The sequence below is a fragment of the Hypanus sabinus genome, unplaced genomic scaffold (genome assembly GCF_030144855.1).
Source record: "Hypanus sabinus isolate sHypSab1 unplaced genomic scaffold, sHypSab1.hap1 scaffold_1628, whole genome shotgun sequence".
In the NCBI taxonomy this organism is placed as follows: domain Eukaryota; kingdom Metazoa; phylum Chordata; class Chondrichthyes; order Myliobatiformes; family Dasyatidae; genus Hypanus; species Hypanus sabinus.
The window spans coordinates 16,179-38,521 of NW_026779709.1; the positions used below are offsets into that span (position 1 = coordinate 16,179).

Here is a 22,343-nt window from a genome sequence, read left to right on the forward strand (position 1 = left end):
AAGTTTGGATAAGTAGGTGGTTACGAGGGGTATGGGGGAGTTAGGAGAAGTTTGGATAAGTACACGGTTACGAGGGGTATGGGGGAGTTAGGAGAAGTTTGGATAAGTACACGGTTACGAGGGGTATGGGGGAGTTAGGAGAAGTTTGGATAAGTACACGGTTACGAGGGGTATGGGGGAGTTAGGAGAAGTTTGGATAAGTACACGGTTACGAGGGGTATGGGGGAGTTAGGAGAAGTTTGGATAAGTACACGGTTACGAGGGGTATGGGGGAGTTAGGAGAAGTTTGGATCAGTAGGTGGTTACGAGGGGTTTGGAAGATTTAAGTGAAGTTTGGATAAGTAGGTGGTTACGAGGGGTATGGAAGGCAGAGGATGAGTTCAACACAGACTAGATGGACAGAAGGGCCTGTTTCTGCTGTCGAATTCAATGACTCTAAATGATGTTAAGCGGATTGTAGTTAATTTCATGTAGTTAACTTCGAGCTGGGAAGAGTGCAGAGGGAGAGTTATGAGGATGTCACCAGGACTCGAGGGACTGTTACAGAGAGAGATCTGGCAGGTTGGGACTTTATTCCCTGGAGCGTAGGGGTGACCCGACAGAGGTGTGTAAAACCACGAGGGGCACATATAGGGTGAATGAACACAGACTTTTCCCCAGGGTCAGGGAACCAAGAACCAGAGGGCCCAGGTTTAAGGTGAGAGGCAAAAGAGATTTAATAGGAGGCCCAAGGGGAAACTTTTTCCAAGGGGATACGGGTGGTCCGTCTGTGGAAGGAGCTGCCGGAGGAAGTGGTTGAGGCAGGTACATTAACGACACTCGGACAGGGACACGGATAGGAAAGGTTTAGAGGGATACGGGTGGTCCGTCTGTGGAAGGAGCTGCCGGAGGAAGTGGTTGAGGCAGGTACATTAACGACACTCGGACAGGGACACGGATAGGAAAGGTTTAGAGGGATACGGGTGGTCCGTCTGTGGAAGGAGCTGCCGGAGGAAGTGGTCGAGGCAGGTACATTAACGACACTCGGACAGGGACACGGATAGGAAAGGTTTAGAGGGATACGGGTGGTCCGTCTGTGGAAGGAGCTGCCGGAGGAAGTGGTCGAGGCAGGTACATTAAGGACACTCGGACAGGGACACGGATAGGAAAGGTTTAGAGGGATACGGGTGGTCCGTCTGTGGAAGGAGCTGCTGGAGGAAGTGGTTGAAGCAGGTACATTAACGACACTCGGACAGCGACACGGATAGGGAAATGGGAAATCGAAGCAAGAGGCGGAGAGGGAAGAGGTAAAAGAAGCTCGGAGAGAAGCTGTTTTTTTTTAACTGATCGCAGCAAAGTGGCGAGACTGTGCAGGCGCGTGAGGTAGCGCGCCAAAGTTTTAAGAAGAAAGACCGCCATATACAGTGGCCATCGTCGGTTGGGCCTGAGGTAGAGTGGGACGGCTTTGGCTGAATCAGGCAGAGGCGAGGTCTGAACGGGGCACGACTGCGCAAGCGTGTGAGAGTCTCTGAGATCAGCGGGGGAATTTAAGAAGTGAGCAGAGGCTGAGTACAAGCTTCACTCCAGGTGAGGTAAGGCCGGGTAAGCTCCTTTATTTAGTCTAATTAGGTTAGGAGTAGGTAATGGAGGCAGCCGTTAGGGCAGTCGAGTGATCCGTTTGCAGCATGTGGGAAGTCAGGGCGAGCACTGTTGTCCCTGATGACTACACCTGCAAAAGGTGCATCCAGCTGCAGCTCCTGACAAACCGTCTTAGGGAGCTGGATCTGGATGAACTTCGGATCATTCGGGAGGCAGAAGCAGAAAGAGACGGGAGTTTCAGGGAGATAGTCACCCCGAGGAGCCAGGAGACAGATAGTTGGGTGACTGTCAGGAGAGGGAAGGGGAATAGACAGGAAGAGTAGAGAACTCCTGTGGCCGTTCCCATCAACAATAAGTATACCGTTTTGGATACTGTTGGTGGGGACGACCTACCAGGGACAAGCTGCAGTGGTTGCATCTCTGGCACCGAGACTGGACCCTCAGCTCAGAAGGGAAGGAGGGAAAAGAGGAGAGCAGTAGTGATAGGGGATTCGATAGCTGGGGGACAGATAGGGGGTTCCGTAGGAGAGGACGAGAATCCCGGATGGTCTGTTGCCTCCCTGGTGCCAGGGTCCATGATATCTCGGATCGAGTTCTCAGTATTCTCAAGAGGGAGGGTGCCCAGCCGGATGTCGTGGTCCATGTAGGGACCAATGGCGTGGGTAGGAAGAGTGAGGAGGTCCTGAAAGGCGAGTCCAGGGAGCTAGGTGCCAAGTTAAAGGACAGGACCTCCAGGATAGCAATCTCAGGATTGCTACCAGTGCCACGTGCAGGCGGGTTTAGAAATAGTAAGATAGTGCAGATCAACACGTGGCTGAAGACATGGTGGAGGAGGGAGGGCTTCAGATTTATAGATAATTGGGCAGTTTTCCAGGGAAGGTGGGACCTGTTCCAGCGGGACGGTTTACATCTGAACTGGAGGGGGACAAATATTCTTGCAGGTAGGTTTGCCAGAGAGGCTCCAGTGGATTTAAACTAGATACGAGGGGGGAGGGGAACCAGAGTGTAGGAACTGATGTATGTGAGAAAGAAGAAAAAGAAGACAGTAAAGTTCTTTGTACTGTTAGAGATAAACAGAGAGGAAGAGGTGGAGAATTTCTTAAATGCATCTATTTTAATACTAGGAGCATTGTAAGAAAGGTGGATGAGCTTAGAGCATGGATTGATACCTGGAAATATGATATTGTAGCTATTAGTGAAACATGGTTGCAGGAGGGGTGTGATTGACAACTAAATATTCCTGGATTTCGTTGCTTCAGGTGTGATAGAATTGGAGGGACCAGAGGGGGAGGTGTTGCGTTGCTTGTCAGAGAAAATATTACAGCGGTGCTCTGGCAGGATAGATTAGAGGGCTCGTCTAGGGAGCTATTTGGATGGAATTGAGGAATGGGAAAGGTGTAGTAACACTTCAGGGGTGTATTATAGACCACCTAATGGGGAGCAAGAATTGGAGGAGCAAATTTGCAAGGAGATAGCAGATATTTTTAGTAAGCACAGGGTTGTGATTGTGGGAGATTTTAATTTTCCACACATAGACTGGGAAGCCCATTCTGTAAAAGGGCTGGATGGTTTGGAGTTTGTAAAATGTGTGCAGGATAGTTTTTTGCAGCAATACATAGAGGTACCGACTAGAGAAGGAGCAGTGTTGGATCTCCTGTTAGGGAATGAAATAGGTCAGGTGACGGAGGTACGTGTTGGGGAGCACTTTGGGTCCAGTGATCACAATGCTATTAGTTTCAATATAATTATGGAGAAGGATAGGACTGAAACCAGGGTTGATATTTTTGATTGGAGAAAGGCCAACTTTGAGGAGATGCGAAAGGATTTAGAAGGAGTGGATTGGGACAATTTGTTTAATGGGAAGCATGTAATAGAGAAATGGAGGTCATTTAAGGGTGAAATTTTGAGGGTACAGAATCTTTATGCTCCTGTTAGTTTGAAAGGAAAGGTTAAAAGTTTGAGAGAGCCGTGGTTTTCAAGGGAAATTGGAAACTTGGTTAGGAAAAAGAGAGATATCTACAATAAATACAGGCATCATGGTGTAAATGAGGTGCTAGAGAAATATAAAGAATGTAAGAAGAATCTTAAGAAAGAAATTAGAAAAGCTAAAAGAAGATACGAGGTTGCTTTGGCAAGTAAGGTGAAAATAAATCCAAAGGGTTTCCACAGTTATATTAACAGCAAAAGGATAGTGAGGAATAAAATTGGTCCCTTAGAGAATCAGAGTGGACAGCTATGTGTGGAGCCAAAAGAGATGGGGGAGATTTTGAATAATTTCTTTTCTTCGGTATTCACTAAGGAGAAGGATAATGAATTGTGTAAGGTAAGGGAAACAAGTTGGGAAGTTATGGAAACTATGATGATTAAAGAGGAGGAAGTACTGGCGCTTTTAAGGAATATAAATGTGGATAAATCTCCAGATCCTGACAGGATATTCCTTAGGACCTTGAGGGAAGTTAGTGTAGAAATAGCAGGGGCTCTGACAGAAATATTTCAAATGTCATTAGAAACGGGGATGGTGCCAGAGGATTGGCGTATTGCTCATGTGGTTCCATTGTTTAAAAAGGTTTCTAAGAGTAAACCTAGAAATTATCGGCCTGTCAGTTTGACGTCAGTGGTGGGTAAATTAATGGAAAGTATTCTTAGAGATGGTATATATAATCATCTGGATAGACAGGGTCTGATTAGGAACAGTCAGCATGGATTTGTGCATGGAAGATCATGTTTGACAAATGTTATTGAATTTTTTGAAGAGGTTACGAGGAAAGTTGATGAGCGTAAAGCAGTGGATGTTGTCTATATGGACTTCAGTAAAGCCTTTGACAAGGTTCCACACGGAAGGTTAGTTAGGAAGGTTCAATCATTAGGTATTAATATTGAAGTAGTGAAATGGGTTCAACAGTGGCTGGATGGGAGATGCCAGAGAGTAGTGGTGGATAACTGTTTGTCAGTTTGGAGGCTGGTGACGAGTGGTGTGCCTCAGGGATCTCTACTGGGTCCAATGTTTGACATGTACAGTAATGATCTGGATGATGAGATGGTAAATTGGATTAGTAAATATGCAGATGATCCTAAGATACGTGGCGTTGTGGATAATGAAGTTGGTTTTCAAAGTTTGCATTACTTCTCCGGGGTAATACCAGAGGGCATGCAATTAAGGTGAGAGGGGAAATTCAGAGGAGAGGTGAGTGGCAGTTTTGTTTTACACAGAGACTGGTGGGTGTCTGCAATGTGCTGACGGGGGTCGATGGTGAAGGAAGATACGATGGAGGCTGGGTAAGACGAAGGAACACGTACCGATCCTCACTGAGGGATCAGAAGTGGAGGGAATGAGCAGCCTGTTTCCGTGCTGTAATTGTTATGTGGAACTCGGGGGGAGAGATTATTGAAGGGTTTTCTCTGAAGGAAGATACGATGGAGGCTGGGTAAGACGAGGGAACATGTACCGATCCTCACCGAGGGATCAGAAGTGGAGGGAGTGAGCAGCTTCAAGTTCCTGGGTGTCAAGATCTCTGAGGATCTAACCTGGTCCCAACATATCGATGTAGTTATAAAGAAGGCAAGACAGCGACTATACTTTATTAGGAGTTTGAAGAGTTTTGGCACGTCAACAAACACACTCAAAACTTCTATAGTTGTACCGTGGAGAGCGTTCTGACAGGCTGCATCACTGTCTGGTATGGAGGGGCTACTGCACAAGACCGAAAGAAGGTTGTAAATTTAGTTGGGTACTAGTCTTCAAAGTACGCAGGACACCTTCAGAGAGCAATGTCTCAGAAAGGCAGCATCCATTATTAAGGACCCCCAGCACCCAGGGCATGTCCTTTTCTCTCTGTTACCATCAGGGAGGGGGTACAGGAGCCTGAAGGCACACACTCAGCGATTCGGGAACAGCTTCCTCCCCTCTGCCATCCGATTCCGAAATGGACACTGAACACTTGGACACTACCTCACTTTTTAATATACAGTATTTCTGTCTTTTGTGCAATTTTTAATCTATTCAACATATGTATACCGTAATTGATTGATTGATTTATTATTATTTTGTCATCTTCTAGATTATGGTTTGCATTGAACTGCTGCTGCGGTTAACAAACTTCATGACACATGCCGGTCATAATAAACCTGGTTCTGGAGGGGTTTGAGAGACTGTTCGACAGACACACAGATGTCCAGGGAAAGGAGGCAGATGGGATTTAGTTTAATTCAGCATGGTGTTCCAGCACAGAGATGGTGGGCCGAAGGGCCTGTGCTGTTCTATGCTCTGACTGTGTTTTTGTCTCTTCCCACCCTCTGTCCAACTCTCCCTCCCCCCTTGCGCCTTCCTCCTACACTCCTCTCTCTCATCCCCCCCCCCCTTGCTCTCTGACCATCCTCCCCTCTATCTCTCTACCCCCACGCTCCTCCGTACAGCCTTTCGGAGAACCAGTCGCTGCTGAAGATGCCTCCCTGGGTGAACGTTTGGCTGCTGGGTGCCATCTGTCTCTCCATGGCTCTACATTTCCTCATTCTCTACGTTGACCCCCTCCCGGTGAGTGTGACCTCTCGCCCTCACCTGCTCTCCCCGACGTGTCTCTCTCCTTCCCCCCGTATCTCTCCCAATTTCCCTGCTCACTGATTCTCTCTCTCTCCCTCATCTCCTCACTTCTCCCTCCACCCCCTTTCCCCTCCTTCCTCCCCTTAGACCATAAGATATAGGAGCAGAAACAGGCCATTCGGCCCATCGAGTCTGCTCTGGCATTCAATCATGGGCTGATCCAATTCCTCCAGTCACTCCCACTCCTCTGCCTTCACCCCAGACCCTTTGACGCCCTGGCTAATCAGAACCTGTCTGTCTCTGCCTTAAACACACCCAGTGACCCGGCCTCCACAGCCTCCCGTGGCAACAAATTCCACAGATTTACCACCCCCTGACTGAAGTAATTTCCCAGCATCTCTGTTCCAAACGGGCGCCATTCAATCCTGACGTCGTGCCCTCTTGTCCTAGACTCCCCTACCATGGGAAATAACTTTGCCATATCTAATCTGTTCAGGCCTTTTAACATTCAGAATGTTTCTATGAGATCCCTCCCTCATTCTCCTGAACTCCAGGGAATGCAGCCCAGACGTTCCTCATACGGTAACCCTTTCATTCCTGGAATCATTCTCGTGAATCTTCTCTGAACCCTCTCCAATGTCAGTATATCCTTTCTGAAATAAGGAGCCCAAAACTGCACACAATACTCCAAGTGTGGTCTCACGAGTGCCTTATGGAGCCTCAACATCACATCCCTGCTCTTATAGTCTATTCCTCTAGAAATGAATATCAACATTGCATTTGCCTTCTGCACAGCCTGGAGGTTAATCTTTAGGGTATCCTGCACAAGGACCCCCAAGTCCCTTTGCATCTCTGCATTTTCAATTCTCTCCCCATCTAAATAATAGTCTGCCCGTTTATTTCTTCCACCAAAGTGCATGACCATAGGCTTTCCAACATTGTATTTCATTTGCCGCTTCTTTGCCCATCCCCCTAAGTCTCTCTGCAGACTCACTGTTTCCTCAACACTACCCGCTCCTCCACCTATCTTTGTATCATTGTCAAATTTAGCCACAAATCCATTAATCTAATAGTCCAAATCATTGGCATACATTGTGAAAAGCAGTGGTGCAAACACCAAGCCCTGTGGAACTCCAGCCAGAATAGGATCCCTTCATTCTCACTCTCTGTTTTCTGCCGATCAGCCAATGCTCCACCCACGCTAGGAACTCCCCTGTAATTCCATCGGCTCTTATCTTGCTAAGCAGCCTCATGTTCGGCACCCTGTCAAAGGCCTTCTGAAGTACACCACATCTACTGCATCTCCTTTGACTACCCAGCTTGTAACAGTTGTCTATAGTTCCCTTTCTGCTGCCTCCCACCCTAACCCTTAAATAGTGTAGTAACATTTGCAATTTTCCAGTCATCCGGTACAATCCATCGATTCTTGAAAGATCATCGTTAATGCCTCCGCAATCTCTCCATTTACTTCCTTCAGAACCCGAGGGGGCATCCCATCAGGTCCAGGAGATTATTCCACCCTCAGACCATGAAGCTTCCTGAGCACCTCCTCAGTCGTAACTTTCACTGCACAAACTTCACTTCCCTGACACTCCGGTATGGTGCAGACGTCTTCCACTGTGAAGACTGATGCAAGATACGCATTCAGTTCCTCTGCCATCCCTGCATCTCTCATTACAGTATCTCCAGCGTCATCTTCTATTGGTCCCATATCTACCCTCAACTCTCTTTACCCTTTATGTACTTAAAAAAGCTTTTATCGCCAGCTTCCTTTCATAATTCATCTTTTCCTTCCAACTGACCTTCTTAGTTTCCTTCTGTGGCCATCAAACTTTACAACTCCTCCCTTGGAGTGTAAGACACCCTGAGCCAATAGGCTGGTCCTGGACTTATTTCCACTTGGCACGATTAACATTATTATTTAATTATTTGTGGTTTTATATCGCTATATTTCTACACTATTCTTGGTTGGTGCGACTGTAACGAAACCCAATTTCCCTCGGGATCAATAAAGTCTGTCTGTCTGTCAAGTTTGTAAAAGCTCCCCAATCCTCTACCTTCCCACTAGCTTTGGCGTCTTTGTATGCCCTCCCTTTTGCTTTTACTTTGGCTCTGACTATTTGGAATATACCTGTCTTGCACCTCCCTCATTTTTCACAGAAGCTCCAGCCATTGCTGCTCTCCTGTCCTTCCTGCTGGTGTCCCTTTCCAGTCAACTTTGGCCAGTTCCCCTCTCGTGCCGTTGTCATTTCCTTTCTCCCACTGGAATACCGACACATTGGATTTTATTTACTCCTTCTGAAATTTCAAAGTGAACTGGATCATACAGTGATCACGGCTCCCTAAGGGTTCCTTAACCTTAATCTCTCTCGTCACCTCCGGATCATTGCACAAACACCCAGTCCAGCACAGCCGATCCCCTCGTGGGCTCAACGACAAGCTGCCCTAAAAAGCCCTCCCTCAGACATCCTACAAATTCTCTCTCGAGGTTTTCCCAATCCACTTCCATGTTAAAATCCCCAGCAATTATCATGACGTTGCCTTTCCTATCTCCTGCTGTAATCTGTAATCCACATCCCGGCTGCTGTTTGGAGGCCTGTGTACAACTGCCCTTAGGGTCCTTTTACCCTTGCCATTTCTTAACTCCGCCCATATAGACTCTCCACCTTCTGATCCTATGTCATCCCTTTCCAATGATTTAATATTTTTTACGCACAGATCCACACCACCCCTTCTGCCTACCGACCCATCTTTCCGATACACCGTATGCCCTTTTGGACATTTACCTCCCATCCTTTAGCCAAGTTTCAGAGAAGGCCACAACGTCATACTTCTCATCTCATACAATCTGTAGCTGAATTTCAAGATTGTCCGTTTTGTTTCTTATGCTGCGTGCATTCAGACGTAACATTTCCAGAGCGGTATTTGTTGCTTTCCGTTTTAACTGCATCACGCCTCTGTTGCTCTGTAAATCATCCCACTGGCTGTGATCCTGCCTGACCTTTCTATCATCTCTGTTGCAGGCTATCTTTCATTTATTTCTGTTCTCCCCTTCCTCAGCCCTATCACTCCGTGTAACCCTTCGTGTTTGCACAGGTCACACCTCCCCCAGAAGAGGCCCCAGTGATCTAGGAACCTAACACCCTGCCCCTTACACCGGTCTGTCAACCACGCATTAATATGCCCAGTCGTGCTATTATTGTGCTCGTTATCACGTGGCACGGGCAGCAATCCTGAGATTACGACCCTGGAGGTCCTGATTTTCAGCTTCCTCCCCAACTCCCTGGATTCTGTCTTCAGGACCCCTCCCTTTCTCTACCTATGTCACTGGTACCGACGTGTACCAACTCCTCTGGCTGTTCAGCCTCTCCCTTCAGAATACTCTGCACCCGATCCGAGACATCATGTACCCTAATGCGTCACAGGAAATCATTCCAACCTGTGGCCCTCAAACTTTACAACTCCTCCCTCGGAGTGTCAGACACCCTGAGCCAATAGACTGGTCCTGGGCTTATTTCCACTTGGCGTGATCAAAACAATTATTTAATTATTCATGGTTTTATATTGCTATATTTCTTCACTATTCTTGGTTGGGGCGACTGTAACGAAACCCAATTTCCCTCGGGATCAATAAAGTCTGTCTGTCTGCCTGTACCTCGGCACCCGGGAGGCAACGCACCATGCGGGTACCTCTATCAGGCTGACAGAACCTCCTGTCTGTTCCCCTCACTGTGGAATCCCCTGTGACTCCCGCATCCTTCATCTCTCTTCTGCGCCACGGAACCAGGCTCAGTGCCAGAGACCCGATCCTCTGTCAGGTCACCCCGCACCCCCCAACAGCATCCAAAAGGAGACAACGATTACTTAGGGGGGTGGCCATGGTGCACTGTCTACATTCGGAGCTCTTCCCTGACAGTCACCCTCCTACCTCACTCGGGGTGACCAACTCCCTGTAGCTCCTACCCAGCTCCTGTTCACCTTCTCTAATAAGCTGCAGGTCAGATCCCCATCTCGGTGCACCAGGCGCAGGTGTGTCCATCTGGGAGACGGGACGATTCCCAGGATTCTCACAGCAAAGTACTAACCCGACACGCATTCTCCCTACCCCTCAAAAAACTCGAGGAGAAAATGTCCACACCAATCAGAATGAGACAAAGCCTCAGACCACTCTGTCCCTTCCCCTCCTCCTCCCCATTCCTCTTTCCCCCCTCCTCCATTCCCTTTCTCCCTGCTGACTCTTTCCTCTCTCCCTCATTCCCTCTCCCCTCTCCCTCGTTCACTCTCCTCTCCCACAGCTCATCTTCCAGATCCGCCTGCTGCAGCCTCTCCAGTGGGTGGTGGTGCTGAAGCTCACTCACTCACTCTCTCTCCCTCACTCACTCTCTCCCTCACTCACTCTCCCTCCCTCACTCACTCTCCCTCACTCACTCACTCTCCCTCCCTCACTCACTCTCCCTCCCTCACTCACTCACTCTCTCTCCCTCACACTCTCTCTCCCTCACTCTCCCTCCCTCCCTCACTCACTCTCCCTCCCTCCCTCACTCACTCTCCCTCCCTCCCTCACTCACTCTCCCTCCCTCACTCACTCCTCCTCCCTCACTCTCTCTCCCTCTCTCCTCTCTCCCTCACTCACACACTCTCCCTCACTCTCTCTCTCCCTCCCTCACTCACTCACTCTCCCTCCCTCACTCACTCACTCTCCCTCACTCTCTCTCCCTCTCTCCTCTCTCCCTCACTCACACACACTCTCCCTCACACTCTCCCTCACTCTCTCTCACACACTCTCCCTCACACTCTCTCCCTCACTCTCTCTCTCCCTCACTCTCTCTCTCTCCCTCACTCACTCTCTCTCCCTCACTCTCTCTCCCTCACTCACTCTCCCTCACTCACTCTCCCTCACTCTCTCTCCCTCGCACTCTCTCTCTCTCCCTCACTCACTCTCTCTCCCTCACTCACTCCCACTCTCCCTCACTCACTCACTCTCCCTCACTCACTCTCCCTCCCTCCCTCACTCTCCCTCACACCCTCCCTCACTCTCTCTCTCTCTCCCTCACTCACTCACTCTCCCTCCCTCACTCACTCTCCCTCCCTCACTCACTCTCCCTCCCTCACTCACTCACTCTCTCTCCCTCACTCTCTCCCTCACTCTCTCCCTCACTCTCTCTCCCTCACTCACTCTCCCTCCCTCTCTCCCTCACTCACTCTCCCTCCCTCACACTCTCCCTCTCTCCCTCACTCACTCTCCCTCCCTCACACTCTCTCTCCCTCCCTCACACTCTCTCCCTCCCTCACTCACTCTCTCCCTCACTCTCTCTCCCTCACTCACTCTCCCTCCCTCCCTCACTCACTCTCCCTCACTCACTCTCTCCCTCACTCACTCTCCCTCCCTCACACTCTCTCCCTCTCTCCCTCACTCACTCTCTCTCCCTCCCTCACTCTCCCTCACTCACTCTCTCGCCCTCACTCACTCACTCTCCCTCCCTCACACTCTCTCTCCCTCTCTCACTCTCTCCCTCACTCACTCTCTCTCCCTCTCTCCTCTCTCCCTCCCTCACACTCTCTCCCTCTCTCCCTCACACTCTCTCCCTCACTCACTCTCTCTCCCTCACACTCTCCCTCCCTCTCCCTCACTCACTCTCTCTCCCTCACTCACTCACTCTCCCTCCCTCACACTCTCTCTCTCTCCCTCTCTCCCTCACTCACTCTCTCCCTCACTCACTCTCTCTCCCTCTCTCCCTCACTCACTCTCTCTCCCTCTCTCCTGTCCCACAGCTCATCTTCCAGATCCGCCCGCTGCAGCCTCTCCAGTGGGTGGTGGTGCTGAAGCTCACTCACTCACTCTCTCTCCCTCACACTCTCCCTCCCTCTCCCTCACTCACTCTCTCTCCCTCACTCTCTCACTCTCCCTCCCTCACACTCTCTCTCTCTCTCCCTCACACTCTCTCCCTCTCTCCCTCACACTCTCTCCCTCTCTACCTCACACTCTCTCCCTCACACTCTCTCTCCCTCACACTCTCCCTCCCTCTCCCTCACTCACTCTCTCTCCCTCTCTCCTCTCTCCCTCACTCACTCTCTCTCCCTCTCTCCTCTCTCCCTCACACTCTCTCTCTCTCCCTCTCTCCCTCTCTCCTCTCTCCCTCACTCACTCTCTCTCCCTCTCTCCTCTCTCCCTCACTCACTCTCTCTCCCTCTCTCCTGTCCCACAGCTCATCTTCCAGATCCGCCCGCTGCAGCCTCTCCAGTGGGTGGTGGTGCTGAAGCTCACTCACTCACTCTCTCTCCCTCACTCACTCTCTCCCTCACTCACTCTCTCTCCCTCACTCACTCTCTCTCCCTCTCTCCTCTCTCCCTCACTCACTGTCTCTCCCTCACTCACTCTCTCTCCCTCTCTCCTCTCTCCCTCACTCACTCTCTCTCCCTCTCTCCTCTCTCCCTCACTCACTCTCTCTCCCTCTCTCCTCTCTCCCTCACTCACTCTCTCTCCCTCTCTCCTGTCCCACAGCTCATCTTCCAGATCCGCCCGCTGCAGCCTCTCCAGTGGGTGGTGGTGCTGAAGCTCTCTCACTCACTCTCTCTCCCTCACACTCTCCCTCCCTCTCCCTCACTCACTCTCTCTCCCTCACTCTCTCACTCTCCCTCCCTCACACTCTCTCTCTCTCTCCCTCACACTCTCTCCCTCTCTCCCTCACACTCTCCCTCCCTCTCCCTCACTCACTCTCTCTCCCTCACTCACTCTCTCTCCCTCACTCACTCTCTCTCCCTCTCTCCTCTCTCCCTCACTCACTCTCTCTCCCTCTCTCCTCTCTCCCTCACACTCTCTCTCTCTCCCTCACACTCTCTCTCTCTCCCTCTCTCCTCTCTCCCTCACTCACTCTCTCTCCCTCACTCACTCTCCCTCACACTCTCTCTCCCTCTCTCCTGTCCCACAGCTCATCTTCCAGATCCGCCCGCTGCAGCCTCTCCAGTGGGTGGTGGTGCTGAAGCTCACTCTCTCACTCTCCCTCCCTCACACTCTCTCTCTCTCCCTCACTCTCTCTCCCTCTCTCCTGTCCCACAGCTCATCTTCCAGATCCGCCCGCTGCAGCCTCTCCAGTGGGTGGTGGTGCTGAAGCTCACTCACTCACTCTCTCTCCCTCACACTCTCTCTCTCTCCCTCTCTCCTCTCTCCCTCACTCACTCTCTCTCCCTCACTCACTCTCCCTCACACTCTCTCTCCCTCTCTCCTGTCCCACAGCTCATCTTCCAGATCCGCCCGCTGCAGCCTCTCCAGTGGGTGGTGGTGCTGAAGCTCAGCCTCCCGGTCATCTTGCTGGACGAGACGTTGAAACTGGCCGCGCGCCACGGCCAGGAGGCGCCAGCGGGCAGCGGTGGGGGCTGCAAGATCTGCCCGCTGTCCTGGCTGGAGGGCATCTCCTGGGGCTTCCTGTTGGTGGCGGGACCCCTCGTCCTCTGGCTGTACAGCATCGACACCAACATTGCCAACACCCTGTGGTCCTGAGGCCGGGGAAGGGGGATGGGGGAGTGAGAGAGAGAGAGGGAGGGAGACTCTCCAGCATCTCCCAAGGGAGTGGGGGGGCAGCCCATCACCTCCAGCCGTCCCTGATGAAGGGTAAGGGGGCAGTCCGCAGATCGACACACACACACTAACAATTCAGTGTCATTAACTGTGGGCCCGTCGTCCCGTTCGCAGGCTACCCTCCTCTATCTCAGTACATTCTCTCGTCCCTCTCCCTCACACAGAACGACGGTGGGCATTAGAGAGGAGCCGAGGCAGGGAATACACTGATCCATCCACCCCCGGGTTACAGAGAGGGGGGCTGGATTTAGTCTTGTTCCCCTGCTCTCTCTCTCTCTCTCTCTCTCTCTCCCCCTCCTTCCCTCCCTCTGCTTAACACTACCCCCCCCCCGTTTCCCCTCCCTCTGCCTCCAGTTCCCTCCTCCCTCCCTCTATATTTATTCTGTAGGTTACACATTCCGAGATCCCTCAGTTGGGACCGATCTTCATTCCCGGTCTTTGGCCTGGAGCCTGATTCCCCTTCAGCAGTGCGGAGTGGAGGGAGGGAGGGGCTGGCGAGCTTGGATCCAGCCCCTGCACGAGGGGGAAGGGGTGAACGGGCAGACTGCTGCCCCCTCCACTCCCTCAGACCAGCAGAGAAACCAGTTGAACGCAGGCCCAACACCTTCCCCCTGACCGACACTCTCCACCCACGCATCAGGGTCCAGGCCCACTGGCAGGAGGGGTATCACATCAGGGTCCAGGCCCACTGACGAGAGGGGTTATTTTTTTTTAGACAACCTGGCTGTAAAACTGACAGCAACTTAATAAAAATAATTCCAGTGAAACGACAGCAACTTAATAAAAATAATTCCAGTGAAACACTGACTTCAAGTGGTTAGTGATCTTCCATCCACCTTCCCCACCCTGATCTCGATCTCTCTCTCTCTCTCCTGTCCTGTCTGTCTCTCTCTCCCTCCCTCCCTCTCCCACCCCTCTCTCTCTCTCCCGCCCCCGTCTCTCTCTCTCTCTCTCTCCCACCCCCGTGTCTCTCTCTCTCTCTCTCTCTCCCGCCCCCGTGTCTGTCTCTCTCTCTCTCTCCCGCCCCCGTGTCTGTCTCTCTCTCTCTCTCTCTCCCACCCCCGTGTCTGTCTCTCTCTCTCTCTCTCCCGCCCCGTCTCTCTCTCCCACCCCCGTGTCTCTCTCTCTCTCTCTCTCTCCCGCCCCCGTGTCTGTCTCTCTCTCTCTCTCCCCGCCCCCGTGTCTGTCTCTCTCTCTCTCTCTCTCTCCCGCCCCCGTGTCTGTCTCTCTCTCTCTCTCCCGCCTCCGTGTCTGTCTCTCTCTCTCTCTCTCCCGCCCCCGTGTCTGTCTCTCTCTCTCTCTCTCTCCCGCCCCCGTGTCTGTCTCTCTCTCTCTCTCCCGCCCCCGTGTCTGTCTCTCTCTCTCTCTCTCTCCCGCCCCCGTGTCTGTCTCTCTCCCTCTCCTGCCCCCATGTCTGTCTCTCTCTCCCGCCCCCGTGTCTGTCTCTCTCTCTCCCGCCCCCGTGTCTGTCTCTCTCTCTCTCTCCCGCCCCCGTGTCTGTCTCTCTCTCTCTCTCCCGCCCCCGTGTCTGTCTCTCTCTCTCTCTCCCGCCCCCGTGTCTGTCTCTCTCTCTCTCCCGCCCCCGTGTCTGTCTCTCTCTCTCTCTCTCTCCCGCCCCCGTGTCTGTCTCTCTCCCTCTCCTGCCCCCATGTCTGTCTCTCTCTCCCGCCCCCGTGTCTCTCTCTCTCTCTCCCGCCCCCGTGTCTGTCTCTCTCTCTCTCTCCCGCCTCCGTGTCTGTCTCTCTCTCTCTCTCCCGCCCCTGTGTCTGTCTGTCTCTCTCTCTCTCCCGTCCCTGTGTCTGTCTCTCTCTCTCTCTCTCTCTCTCCCGCCCCCGTGTCTGTCTCTCTCTCTCTCTCCCGCCTCCGTGTCTGTCTCTCTCTCTCTCTCTCCCGTCCCTGTGTCTGTCTCTCTCCCTCTCCCGCCCCCGTGTCTCTCTCTCTCTCTCTCTCCCGCCCCCGTGTCTGTCTCTCTCTCTCCCGCCCCCGTGTCTGTCTCTCTCTCTCCCGCCCCCGTGTCTGTCTCTCTCTCTCTCTCCCGCCCCCGTGTCTGTCTCTCTCTCTCTCTCCCGCCTCCGTGTCTGTCTCTCTCTCTCTCTCTCCCGCCCCCGTGTCTGTCTCTCTCTCTCTCTCTCTCCTGCCCCCGTGTCTGTCTCTCTCTCTCTCTCCCGCCCCCGTGTCTGTCTCTCTCTCTCTCTCTCTCCCGCCCCCGTGTCTGTCTCTCTCCCTCTCCTGCCCCCATGTCTGTCTCTCTCTCCCGCCCCCGTGTCTGTCTCTCTCTCTCCCGCCCCCGTGTCTGTCTCTCTCTCTCTCTCCCGCCCCCGTGTCTGTCTCTCTCTCTCTCTCCCGCCCCCGTGTCTGTCTCTCTCTCTCTCTCCCGCCCCCGTGTCTGTCTCTCTCTCTCTCTCCCGCCCCCGTGTCTGTCTCTCTCTCTCTCTCCCGCCCCCGTGTCTGTCTCTCTCTCTCTCCCGCCCCCGTGTCTCTCTCTCTCTCTCTCCCGCCCCCGTGTCTCTCTCTCCCGCCCCCGTGTCTGTCTGTCTCTCTCTCTCCCGCCCCTGTGTCTGTCTGTCTCTCTCCCTCTCCCGCCCCCGTGTCTCTCTCTCTCTCTCTCTCTCTCCCGCCCCCGTGTCTGTCTCTCTCTCTCTCTCCCGCCTCCGTGTCTGTCTCTCTCTCTCTCTCTCCCGTCCCTGTGTCTGTCTCTCTCCCTCTCCCGCCCCCGTGTCTCTCTCTCTCTCTCTCTCCCGCCCCCGTGTCTGTCTCTCTCTCTCCCGCCCCCGTGTCTGTCTCTCTCTCTCCCGCCCCCGTGTCTGTCTCTCTCTCTCTCTCCCGCCCCCGTGTCTGTCTCTCTCTCTCTCTCCCGCCCCCGTGTCTGTCTCTCTCTCTCTCTCCGCCCCCGTGTCTGTCTCTCTCTCTCTCTCTCTCCCGCCCCGTGTCTGTCTCTCTCTCTCTCTCCCGCCCCCCGTCTCTCTCTCTCTCTCTCCCGCCCCCGTGTCTGTCTCTCCCGCCCCCGTGTCTGTCTCTCTCTCTCTCCCGCCCCCGTCTCTCTCTCTCTCTCCCGCCCCTGTGTCTGTCTCTCTCTCTCTCTCCCGCCCCCGTGTCTGTCTCTCTCCCTCTCCCGCCCCCGTGTCTGTCTCTCTCTCTCTCTCCCGCCCCCGTGTCTGTCTCTCTCTCTCTCTCTCCCGCCCCCGTGTCTGTCTCTCTCCCTCTCCCGCCCCCGTGTCTGTCTCTCTCTCTCTCTCTCCCGCCGTGTCTATCTCTCTCTCTCTCTCTCCCGCCCCCGTGTCTCTCTCTCTCTCTCTCTCCCGCCCCCGTGTCTCTCTCTCTCTCTCCCGCCCCCGTGTCTGTCTCTCTCCCTCTCCTGCCCCCATGTCTGTCTCTCTCTCCCGCCCCCGTGTCTTTCTCTCTCTCTCTCTCCCGTCCCCGTGTCTCTCTCTCTCCCTCTCCCGTCCCCGTGTCTGTCTCTCTCTCTCTCCCGCCCCCGTGTCTGTCTCTCTCTCTCTCTCCCGCCCCCGTGTCTGTCTCTCTCCCTCTCCCGCCCCCGTGTCTGTCTCTCTCTCTCTCTCCCGCCCCTGTGTCTGTCTCTCTCTCTCTCCCGCCCCCGTGTCTCTCTCTCTCTCTCTCTCCCGCCCCCGTGTCTCTCTCTCCCGCCCCCGTGTCTGTCTGTCTCTCTCTCTCTCCCGCCCCTGTGTCTGTCTGTCTCTCTCCCTCTCCCGCCCCCGTGTCTCTCTCTCTCTCTCTCCCGCCCCCGTGTCTGTCTCTCTCTCTCTCTCCCGTCCCCGTGTCTGTCTCTCTCTCTCTCTCTCTCCCGCCCCTGTGTCTGTCTGTCTCTCTCCCTCTCCCGCCCCCGTGTCTCTCTCTCTCTCTCTCCCGCCCCCGTGTCTGTCTCTCTCTCTCTCCCCCGCCCCCGTGTCTGTCTCTCTCTCTCTCTCTCTCCCGCCCCCGTGTCTGTCTCTCTCTCTCTCTCCCGCCCCCGTGTCTCTCTCTCTCTCTCCTGCCCCGTGTCTGTCTCTCTCCCTCTCCCGCCCCCGTGTCTGTCTCTCTCTCTCTCTCCCGCCCCCGTGTCTGTCTCTCTCTCTCTCTCCCGTCCCCGTGTCTGTCTCTCTCCCTCCCGTGTCTGTCTCTCTCTCTCTCCCTCTCCTGCCCCCGTGTCTGTCTCTCTCTCTCTCCCCCGCCCCCGTGTCTGTCTCTCTCTCTCTCTCTCTCCCGCCCCCGTGTCTCTCTCTCTCTCTCCCGCCCCCGTGTCTCTCTCTCTCTCTCCTGCCCCCGTGTCTGTCTCTCTCTCTCTCTCCCGCCCCCGTGTCTGTCTCTCTCTCTCTCTCTCTCTCCCGCCCCCGTGTGTCTCTCTCTCTCTCCTGCCCCGTGTCTGTCTCTCTCTCTCCCCGCCCCCGTGTCTGTCTCTGTCTCTCTCTCTCTCTCCCGCCCCGTGTCTCTCTCTCTCTCTCCCGCCCCCGTGTCTCTCTCTCTCTCTCCTGCCCCCGTGTCTGTCTCTCTCGCTCTCTCCCGCCCCCGTGTCTGTCTCTCTCTCTCTCTCTCTCTCCCGCCCCCGTGTGTCTCTCTCTCTCTCCTGCCCCCGTGTCTGTCTCTCTCTCTCTCCCGCCCCCGTGTCTCTCTCTCTCTCTCTCCCGCCCCCGTGTCTCTCTCTCTCCCGCCCCCGTGTCTCTCTCTCTCCTGCCCCCGTGTCTCTCTCTCTCTCTCTCCCGCCCCCGTGTCTGTCTCTCTCTCTCTCTCTCTCTCCCGCCCCCGTGTCTGTCTGTCTCCTGCCCCCGTGTCTGTCTCTCTCCCTCCCTCCCCCCCCCGTCCCTCTCTCGGCGCTCGCCATGGGCAGACCGCCAGGCCCCGTGGGAGACTCGGGACAACCTCCGCACACGGAACGGTTCCCCACGGCTGTTTCCGTTCGACTGGCCAGGGTTGCTCGCCCTGAGCTGAGGACGATTACAGCAGCACAGTCAGGCCATTTGGCCCATTGAGCCTGCTCCACCATAGATGCTCTAACACACCAATCACCCCTGATGGGTGTGGGGGTGGGGTTTAGTCTCTGCCAAAGGAGGTGTGAGGCTCTCAATCCCTCAGCCAGCCTGCGGGTCACCCTCGGGCGAGGTGTAGCTCCTGTTAGCCCCCCGATCAGGATCACGAGAAGCCACGGGAGCAGGCGGACGGTCGGACGAGCGGCCGGTGCAGATCACAAGCCCCAGTTACGCCACCACCGACGCCAGGCAGACGATCTCTCCAAAGGGTATCGATAATGCCTGGACAACCACTTCTGGAGAGAAATTTGGCAAGGACCGGGTCGACCAGTGATCCACTCTTAGCCTGCCCTCTACCCTTTGACCTCTGGCAAGGACAGGGTCGACCAGTGATCCACTCTTAGCCTGCCCTCTACCCTTTGACCTCTTTGGCAAGGACAGGATTGACCAGTGATCCACTCTTAGCCTGCCCTCTACCCTTTGACCTCTTTGCCAAGGACCGGATTGACCAGTGATCCACTCTTAGCCTGCCCTCTACCCTTTGACCTCTGGCAAGGACAGGGTCGACCAGTGATCCACTCTTAGCCTGCCCTCTACCCTTTGACCTCTTTGGCAAGGACAGGATTGACCAGTGATCCACTCTTAGCCTGACCTCTACCCTTTGACCTCTTTGCCAAGGACCGGGTTGACCAGTGATCCACTCTTAGCCTGCCCTCTACCCTTTGACCTCTTTGCCAAGGACAGGGTCGACCAGTGATCCACTCTTAGCCTGCCCTCTACCCTTTGACCTCTTTGGCAAGCAGGGTCGACCAGTGATCCACTCTTAGCCTGCCCTCTACCCTTTGACCTCTTTGGCAAGCAGGGTCGACCAGTGATCCACTCTTAGCCTGCCCTCTACCCTTTGACCTCTTTGGCAAGCAGGGTCGACCAGTGATCCACTCTTAGCCTGCCCTCTACCCTTTGACCTCTTTGGCAAGGACTGGATCGACCAGTGATCCACTCTTAGCCTGCCCTCTACCCTTTGACCTCTTTGGCAAGGACCGGATTGACCAGTGATCCACTCTTAGCCTGCCCTCTACCCTTTGACCCCTTTGGCAAGCAGGGTCGACCAGTGATCCACTCTTAGCCTGCCCTCTACCTTTGACCTCTTTGGCAAGGACCGGATTGACCAGTGATCCACTCTTAGCCTGCCCTCTACCCTTTGACCTCTCTGGCAAGGACCGGATTGACCAGTGATCCACTCTTAGCCTGCCCTCTACCCTTTGACCTCTTTAGCAAGGGTGACCCTCACAAGAGCCCAAGCAGAAAAGCCGGGACTCCAGCCGGCGAGGCAGGCTACACTCCAAACCTACGACGAGGATGCGGTCCACTCATTCTGCTGGGACTCGCGTGGTTATGAGGGAGTACTGGCTCCTGACGGTTGTTCGAGCCAGGGGGAGGTAACGGGGACGAGCCCCCGCTACCCACTCAATGCTCCCGACGGCGTGCCTCTCAAACAGCCTCCGACAAGCAAGCCCAGCTCTCGGCCTCCGTGTGTGGCTCAACTACCAGACCCGGCGGAACCGTTCCCAACGGCAGGAGAAGGGGCAACAGCGGGTTACCGGCCTCTTAAAACCACTCGCTCCGGGCAGATGGGGCTGGTCATCTGGAAGAAGGAAAACTCTGATTTCAACCCTGCGATGGAGGCGTTTGTAGCGTTAAAGCGGTCGGTGCAAATGAAGAGATGCAGGGCGATGTTCCAGCATTGAACGTGCTACTTTATTAACACATCCCGCTCCCCTCTTTCCCCGCTGACACTGGGATTGTGCACAGTCCGATAGAGTGCCCGGTACGACCCCGGGAAGAGGAGGGAGAGCAGGGATTCGATCACGACCGCCGTCAGGCCCCACACCTTGTACTTGGCATTCAGGAAGATGGGGAGCGTGTAGGCGTACCTCCCGTCCCTTCGAAACCTGGTGTACCCTCTGTTCTGGTCACTGCACAGATGGGAGATGCTGACAGTGAAAACGTCCTCAACCTGTAGAGAGTGGGCACAGGGGTGAATCTCCCTCAACACCGTCCCATCACACACTCCCGGGGTCAGACACAGAGTGAATCTCCCTCCACACCGTCCCATCACACACTCCCGGGGTCAGACACAGAATGAATCTCCCACCACACCGTCCCATCACACACTCCCGGGGTCAGACACAGAGTGAATCTCCCTCCACACCGTCCCATCACACACTCCCGGGGTCAGACACAGAGTGAATCTCCCTCCACACCGTCCAATCACACACTCCCGGGGTCAGACACAGAGTGAATCTCCCTCCACACCGTACCCTCACACACTCCCGGGGTCAGACACAGAGTGAAACTCCCTCCACACCGTCCCATCACACACTCCCGGGGTCAGACACAGAGTGAATCTCCCTCCACACCGTCCCATCACTCACTCCCGGGGTCAGACACAGAGTGCAACTCCCTCCACACACTCCCGGGGTCAGACACAGAGTGAATCTCCCTCCACACCGGCACATCACAAACTCCCGGTGTCAGACACAGAGTGAATCTCCCTCCTCACCGTCCCATCACACTCTCCCGGGGTCAGACACAGAGTGAATCTCCCTCCCCTCCGTCCCGTCACACACTCCCGGGGTCAGACACAGAGTGAATCTTCCTCCGCACCGTCCCAACACACACTCCCGGGGTCAGACACAGTGTGAATCTCCCTCCACACCGTCCCATCACACACTCCCGGGGTCAGACACAGAGTGAATCTCCCTTCACACCGTCGCATCACACACTCCAGGGGTCAGACATAGAGTGAATCTCCCTCCACACCTTCCCATCACACACTCCCGGGGTCAGACACAGAGTGAATCCCTCTCCACACCGTCCCATCACACACTCCCGGGGTCAGACACAGAGTGAATCTCCCTCCACACCGTCCCATCACACACTCCCGGGGTCAGACACAGAGTGAATCTCCCTCCACACCGTCCCATCAGACACGCCCGGGGTCAGACACAGTGAATCTCCCTCCACACCGTCCCATCAGACACTCCCGGGGTCAGACACAGTGAATCTCCATCCACACCGTCCCATCACAGTCTCCCGGGGTCAGACACAGAGTGAATCTCCCTCCACACCGTCACATCACACACTCCCGGGGTCAGACACAGACTGAATCTCCCTCCACACCGTCCCATCACACACTCCCGGGGTCAGACACAGAGTGAATCTCCCTCCACACCGTCCCATCACACACTCCCGGGGTCAGACTCAGAGTGAATCTCCCCCCACACCGTCCCATCACACACTCCCGGGGTCAGACACAGAGTGAATCTCCCTCCACACCGTCCCATCACACACTCCAGGGGTCAGACATAGAGTGAATCTCCCTCCACACCTTCCCATCACACACTCCCGGGGTCAGACACAGAGTGAATCTCCCTCCACACCGTCCCATCACACACTCCCGGGGTCAGACACAGAGTGAATCTCCCTCCACACCGTCCCATCACACATTCCCGGGGTCAGACACAGAGTGAATCTCCCTCCACACCGTCCCATCAGAAACGCCCGGGGTCAGACACAGTGAATCTCCCTCCACACCGTCCCATCAGACACTCCCGGGGTCAGACACAGTGAATCTCCATCCACACCGTCCCATCACACACTCCCGGGGTCAGACACAGAGTGAATCTCC

The 22,343-nt window shown here is 54.5% G+C and overlaps 1 protein-coding gene across 1 annotated transcript in view; it reads left to right on the forward strand.

Moving 5' to 3' along the window:
- Window positions 1-14,458, forward strand: part of LOC132387199 (sarcoplasmic/endoplasmic reticulum calcium ATPase 2-like) — a gene marked incomplete at its 5' end in the record, with an annotated part of 30,388 nt that extends 15,930 nt beyond the window's left edge. Inside the window, 2 exon segments of the mRNA XM_059959540.1 lie at window positions 5,992-6,109; window positions 13,350-14,458. Of these exon segments, the coding sequence (XP_059815523.1) occupies window positions 5,992-6,109; window positions 13,350-13,613 (382 nt within the window).
- Window positions 14,459-22,343: the final 7,885 nt, after the last annotated feature.